We start from the raw sequence: 7,439 nt of genomic DNA on the forward strand, positions 1-7,439 counted from the left end.
AGGAGATGGGTGGCCAGCACCACCACCCAGCTGCCTTTGTCTCCCCAGTGGCGATGTTTACACATCACACCAGGTACTAATTTGAGGCTGAATAGATCTAGGGGAGGCCCAGGACTGCTACAGATAATCGTCACCGGTGTTGGCCGTGAGCAGAAATCGAACTTGGGTCACCGTGGTCGTAGCGCAGCGTAGCGCTAACCGCTCCACCACCGCCTCCCACAACGAATCGCATGCACAAATGCACTCGACTTGCAATCCAGAGGTCGCCGGTTCGATTTGACCTCCCGGCGCAGCAGCTGACAAAACAAGGGGAGGGAGGGGGTGGAACTTTCTCAAATCAGCGTTTGCCCACCCAACATGATGAGTGACCTCACCGCGGTCGGCCGATCGGCAGGTCGTGTGGGGTGGGGGCACAGCATGCGTGTGGTGTAACCCGGCACTTCTTCCAAGACGGTCTGGCCAAGGAGTGGAAGAGTAGGCCAAAATTTCCCTCGGAGAGGGCTCCCTACAACTCACCGCTGCTGCCTAGCGAAAGCCCCATCTGCCGGCCGGTGGCGTGAGCAAGCGACTTCAGGGCTGCGCCCTTACCGAGCCTATTAACCCTTCGCACAAAGTAGAAACGTTGCTTTGAAACGTCCCTGCTTCTGCCAAATGCTTTATCTGTTGCTTTTCTCCTTGCCCCCCCCGCCTCACCCCCCCCCCCCCCCGTGTGCTACCCCCCCCTCCCGTGTGCTTCCCCCCACCACGTGCTTACCCCCCCCCCGTGCTTCCCCCTCCACGTGCTCCCCCGCCACGTGCTCCCCCCCTCCACGTGCTTCCCCCCACGTGCTTCCCCCCCACGTGCTTTCCACCCCCCCCCCCCCCCCCGCTGCCGTCTTGTCTTTCAGAACAAGCCGCTGGCAGCGGCATCGCTTAGCGCTCACTGTTTTGACGTCGTGACGCCCGCGGCCTCTTGCCCCAAGAAGCTGGTGGGTCGTGGCAGAGAAGAGCCTCTCACCCCGAAGCTACGGGTCCAGTCGCGCACACTGCTCGGCACGCAACTGCAGAGCATCGGAAGCGAGAATCCTTTACATGGTTTAGACCGCAAGGAGAGGAAATCCGATGAACTACGAAGCTTTTTATGTCGTTCACAGGTGTCCAGTAAGGATGGGGGGGGGGGGTCGGCAGGTTTTAACGAACTATACGAATAAAGCAACAGGAGTGCACATTAGAGAAAAGGTGAGCGAGCCGCTCACAAACAAATAAGTAACGATAGATTCGTAGCGACGCCTTTCATCACCATGTGAGCACATTTGCCAACTCCGCAGCGGTGGCTAGGAGATGTTGACTACCTCGCCTGGTATGCAGGAGGTCGTGGGTTGGATTGCGACCATGACTCCTGCTTTATTATATTGGGAGTTGGCGTGTCTCTTTGTCCCCGTAGTCGCGTGGATTTTTCTCCGGGCCCTCCGGTTTTTCCCTCCACATTTAGAATCAACGTCACGGGTTTAGTTGTATTTGGCTGATGCGATACATTTCCACGTGATGATGATGAGTCACTTCGTTGAGCTATCATTTGTGGCCAGGTCGCTTCTGAAAAAGAAGTGAATAGCTCAGTGGGCCTTACCTGGTAAAATAAAAAGTGTATTTTTACTCTGCACTCCTATCGTGTTTTTTTTGTTTTGTTGTAACTTTCTGACCCCGTGTCCCTACTTGACATCTGTGAAAAAAGAGCTTTAATAAACACATTCCTGCGGAGGGAGCTGGTAGGAACGTAGGGTTGCTCGGTCAATGGCCAGGGTCAACGGCAGCGTGGTGTATTCCACAAATATGGCCGACTGTGAGGGCCGGCACAAGCCGGCGTGAGTAGTTTAAACGTTGAGTTTTATAAGGGCACCACGGGGTGGCCAGCCCCTCCCCACCCAGCCCCACCCCACCCTCCCCACCCAGCCCCTCCCCACCCAGCCCCTCCCCACCTTCCCCTCCCCACCCAGCCCCTCCCTCCCCACCCAGCCTCTCCCTGCATGACAGACACAATAATCTCCTGTGGGCTGGTGTAACCAGGAGGTTCCTACCAGTAATATTTAGATTATGTGGCGATAACTAAAGATAGAGCCCATGCGATATTGCGTCGCAGCGTAACGCTGAACTCACCCCAGAAGTCGCCAGTTCGATTCCATCTCCCGGTACTGCAGTTAAGGCTATGCATGGTAACTTTTAGTTTGCTGGTTAACAGCACCTGCCCCAAAAGTCTATTAAGCCTATACAGGGTAGCTTCGTCTTTGTGTTTGCTGGTTACCAGCATTTTCTCCAAACGTCTGTTAAGGCTATACGGGTTAACTTTGGCTTTGTGTTTGCTGGTTAAAATCACTTGCCACAAAAGTCTATTCAGGCTACACGGGGTAACTTTGTCTTTGTGTGTGCGTGAGTGCGCAGATCGTGGAGACAGAAATCACTTACGCAGAGTTGGACCGGACAGCCCTGCATCGCGGTCAGAGACCGGCCCAGCATCAGCCTCAAGTCCAGCAGGACAGCACCATCTATGCTCACATCGTGCACGGACGCTGACCAAGCGCGTGCGTGTGCGTGCGTGTGTGCGTGCGCGTGTGCGTGCGCGTGCGTGGAGGGTCTTTGTCTTTGTATGTACAGCAGACTCTCGATTATCCGTGCTAATGACGGGGAGGACGGCCACGAGAATTCAAAATCGCGGATAATCCAACAATATAACTGTTTTCCGCGGATCTCTATGCCAAAACCCACTAATATAGTGGTATAAATTATGTTTAAGCTAATAAAATGTAGTTTTTTTACGAACAAACTAAAATTTGTAGTAAAGAATCGACCGATCGATGCACGTGCTCAAGCGAAAACACTTTCCTGCTCCCGCAAAGCAGAATACTCGGCCCACTGAGTGGGCAGCAGAGCCACAGCCAATCAACATCAATCAAACCCTGCCCGCTGTAGTAGACATATACAACGACGGTACCGTAGAGGCGATCGCGTGGATTTCGGGTTAACCGGAGCGCCTACAGGCAGAGGTCGCAAACGGGTTTTGATTCCTTACCCGTACCCGGCCGCACCAGGGTCGCAAACGGGTACCCGTACCCATACCCGGCCAGGTACGGGTAGCCGGGTATCGGGTAGGGTACGGGTATCAGGTACCCGGTTGTGACCTCTGCCTACAGGTGACCCCCAACTTACGACGGCTCGACTTGCGACCCCGCACCCCATCCAGCCTTTGTTATAGTCAGTGAGACCCCCACAGTAACGACCAAAACTCGTATCTACGCCCGGCTAACGACTGCGACGACGACGAGTCGATTGGCAACGAGCCTGTGCATGTTATGCGTGGACTCCTAGTGTCGTGTATAGTAGTGTACAGGGGCGGTTTCTTCATTAGGGCGATTGGGCGACGCACCACCAATGTCATTCAACCACAGAGTCACGCTAGCCGTCACTGTGCCTCTGGATATAGTCCAATCAGCGTCATGCTACGTTCTGTGGAGTACCACATCTTTTTGGGCGATTTACCTCCAGCTGAGAATCGCCCCGAGTGGTCCCATAGACTTACATTCAAAGATGTTTTTTTTCGAACGGGGGCGCTGCAATGCATTCTCTATGGCTTCCGGGAGGGCTCGCCCTAACGTGCTTACGTCATCATACGTGCTTACGTCATCATACGTAAGCACGTTTCATCCAACAATATAATTTGTCGCCACCTAGTGGAATCTTTAATAAAAGAAACTTGAGTGGTTTGTTTTAATAGTGAGTATAGAAACAAACAAGATGTATTGTAAGAGTCACTTTATTTTTCATTAATATTAAAGAAGTGAAGTTGCCTTTACATGCTTAAGCTGTTAATTTATCCATTGCATGGGTGGACCTTATCCTTATCAATCATCCAGACATTTGCCCCCCCTGAGAGATTTTGCAGGAGCCGCCACTGGTAGTGTAGTGTATAGCGCGCATGTCATGTGCAGACTCGTCGCCTGATGACGCTGCTTTGCTCTTCCGTCGTATGTGTATGCACAGTATAGCCCGTAAGTCTGCAGCTGCGCCTAGAGCAGGGGTGGGGAAGCTTTTTTCTGCCAAGGGCCATTTGGATATTTATACCATCATTCGCAGGCAATACAAAATTATCAACTTAAAAATTAGCCTGTTATATTTGGTCAAACATTTAATTAACTCACCCCTAATGCGATGGGTTGGAACTGCTTCTCTTTGGTGAGGCGTCTGATGTTAGCTGGTATTGATGATGTTGCTACTCGCAGCTGCTTTTCCAGGATTGCTCCTAGATTTATTGAATTTCGAGTCCCCCATGCGGTTGCCTTGGCAGGGCAGGCAGACCAATATACGGCCCGCGGGCTGGACGTTCCCCACCCCTGGCCTAGAGTGACCACAGCGGCGTCTCTTTTTAAATTTTCTTCAAATTTCGAAATATTTTAACCTTTGGCTACTACGTTTGAGAAGAGGAAATTTGGTGCACATGCAGAAAAGTACTTACGAAGTTTGAAATGTGTTTGTTTTTACTTAAATGTTGGTAAAAGTGATGTTGTTACAATGTTTTTTATGGTTATTTTCGCGGTCAATTTTGGGTATTGTTACGGCATATAATGGGTTTCCAGGAACGGAACCCCAATGTATAACATTGCGTTTTGTGCGAGATGAGTAGTCAACTTACGACGAGATGAGGATTCGACTTACGACGGCTCTCGACTTGCGACCGGTCGTCCGTGAACCGATTAGGTCCGTAGGTGCAGGGGTCGTCTGTATTTGTTCAGTTTAAGCACGTGACTTACAGTACACATGTCCAAGAATAACAATGTATAACTGTTTTTAGATTATTAATGTGGGTTGAAGGGAAAGTCCATGAGTTATTAATTTACGTCAAAATCTCGGATGCACGGTTAATCCGCAAATCGGATACACCGCATGCGGATAATCGAGAGTCTACTGTGTATGTGTTTGTGTGCTGGCTGAAAGCACTTGTCCCAACAGCCTGAGTTTTCTACACAGGGAGATCTTTGTATTCTGTCTGTGGGTATATACTGTATATGTCTCTGTGTGCTTATGGGAAGCGGTGGCGCTTAGCGCACTGCATCATGATCAATAACAGTGGTGAATATTTCAACTGCTCTGGGGCCTCCCATAGGTCAACTCATCCTTAAATGAGTACCCTGTGCAGTGTGTAGTAAACATCCGCACTGGGAGATAAAGGCGGCAGGGCATGGTGGTACTGGCCACCTACCTCCCACTCCCCCACCGTGTGCTGTGCCAGCCTTCATCGGTGGCACTCAGTAACTGCACTTGCCTCGAACAAATGTTAAGGCTTTAGGGGGATCTATGTCTTTGTGTAGTAGCTGATAGCACTTTCTCCGACAGCCTGTGCATGCTACATGGGACGTATGCATGTATATTGAACTTATTTTTTTCATCGTACGCAGGCAGCCGTGCAAATCGGAGGTGCAGGCTATCACTGCACAGAACTTGCTACTGTTATCTATCCGGTGAAATTAAGGGTCTTTGTGTGTACAACACTGTGTAGTGCGTGGAGTGGTGGCATGGTGAATAGATAACGGTGCTGTGATGCACATCAGTGACATTGCAACATTGGGTTCTGGCCCTCCCCTATATCGCCACGACCCTGTACGACGAGTATCTGGTACATTGTGTACACCCGACCACTGGAATCGACTTCCTCTGTACATTAAGCAATCGCTCTCCTTAACCTACCTTCCGTGCCTCTCTCCAAACCTCAACTCTTCCTCCAGTGCCCAATCCCCTTCCTCTCCCCATCCACTCCGTCCCGTTTCTCCCATATCGCACCTTTCGTGAGCCACCACGTGTGCCGCCTCTGTTACGGTCGCTCACTGCTCTGCCCTTGCACTGCGCCTTGAGCGAAGTTGCGCGCTATAAATCATCATCAATCATCAATCCATATATATTATAGGGAAATTTGTGAATATGTGTGACTGTTCGAAATGTTTAGCATACTTTCCGACATGCAACAAACTTGAAATTTGCCATGTGGGTACTTTCCAGACTGTACACCATGCAACAATTATAAAAATAGACTTTTGTATTTTTGGGGGGCGGGGGGGGGGCGCAATAATGCATATATTTTGCACGGCAAGTGAGCTTTGACGTCACATCTGTCATGTCACCCGCGCATGCGGAAGCGTAACGCAGTGTGCCTGCTGACGTCAACATCGCCACTGGGGAGACAAAGGCGGCCGGGCGTGGTGAATCCAAGTCCCGGGCGAAGCCGGGTAGTAAAGCTAGTATAGAATAAGATAAGATAACATGAGCATAGGTAGCTAGGGATGTGTGGTGCTGGCTAACAGCACTGTGGCTCACGCATCTCAAATCGTCATGAGCTTCCGAGGTGGTCAGGCACGTTCCCGAGTGATTACGTCAAATGTTGTCATCGTTTTGCATATTTTTTGCAGTATTCTACGCTGGATTGTTGGGTCTTAAAGAGATGTAAATGTTGTATTGCGAAGTGCGTTTCTAATGCTGTATATTTTTGACGTTGACCGTTGCATTTTATCACCGGTGACGCACAAAACAAGTTGTTTCACATTTTGAAAGTTGCTTTTTAATATTTTAGGGGTGCAGCAGTTTCCCCCCAGGTTATGCTTATACAAAATTGAATTTCTAACTTCAAGCAGAGCATTTTTATATATAAAGAAAAAAATTAAACTAACATTTTTCACAGTTTTTTAAGTGTTATGTATTTTTTGGGGGGGAGGGCGGGGGAATTCAATTCTGGGAAATATGTTTGTGGAATCTTTTTCTTAAGATTGTTTTATTTCTTTACGTTAGAATTATTATAAGGGCTTTATTAATATCTGCTCTATAGCTATATACGATTTGTTTTGGGATTGTGTCGCTACTGATGTTTGGTCGGCGCTCTGTCCACGTGCTCGGAGCCTCTCAAAGAACTGATTTGGTTCCTGAAATAAACTTCCCGCAAGAGGAGTGAAACTTCGGGATATTCTAACAAATAAAAAAAAAGATATAAACAAAATATTCACAAACGTGCACTTATGTCTGCTAAATCGGACTCTTTGTTCAATCGAGAACTCGGCAGGTGGTGAGCCACAGCTCAAAGTTCCAAGGACATTAATCTGAACTGGTGAGGACCTGAACTGGTGAGCAACTGAATGGGTGAAGGAAAGTCCCTGGTACACATAACCTGAACCGGTGAGGACCTGAACTAGTGAGTGCCTGAACGGGTGAAGGAAAGTCCCTGGTACATCGGCCTGAACTAGTGAGTGCCTGAACTGGTGAATGCCTGAACGGGTCGACAACAAGCGGCTCCTGATGTGCCTGCAACGCTATAAGGACCTGCAGCTTCATGACGTTATTTATGGAGGACCACCAACGTCTCCTATTCACCACACAGTGCATTGAGCTGCTTTTACATCGAATTAGAAAAAAATGCTATAGTTATTTTG

At 49.4% G+C, this 7,439-nt stretch overlaps 1 protein-coding gene across 1 annotated transcript in view; it reads left to right on the forward strand.

Annotated features, from left to right (window-relative positions):
* The window catches only part of LOC144952088 (nectin-1-like), a 29,766-nt gene extending 23,079 nt beyond the window's left edge, over window positions 1–6,687 (forward strand). The window contains exons 8-9 of the mRNA XM_078882494.1: window positions 888–968; window positions 2,416–6,687. Coding sequence (XP_078738620.1) covers window positions 888–968; window positions 2,416–2,547 — 213 coding nt within the window. The 3' untranslated portion in view covers window positions 2,548–6,687. The remainder of the gene's footprint in view (window positions 1–887; window positions 969–2,415) is intronic.
* Window positions 6,688–7,439: the final 752 nt, after the last annotated feature.

This window comes from Lampetra fluviatilis, chromosome 65 (genome assembly GCF_964198595.1).
Source record: "Lampetra fluviatilis chromosome 65, kcLamFluv1.1, whole genome shotgun sequence".
Classification (NCBI taxonomy): Eukaryota; Metazoa; Chordata; class Hyperoartia; order Petromyzontiformes; family Petromyzontidae; genus Lampetra; species Lampetra fluviatilis.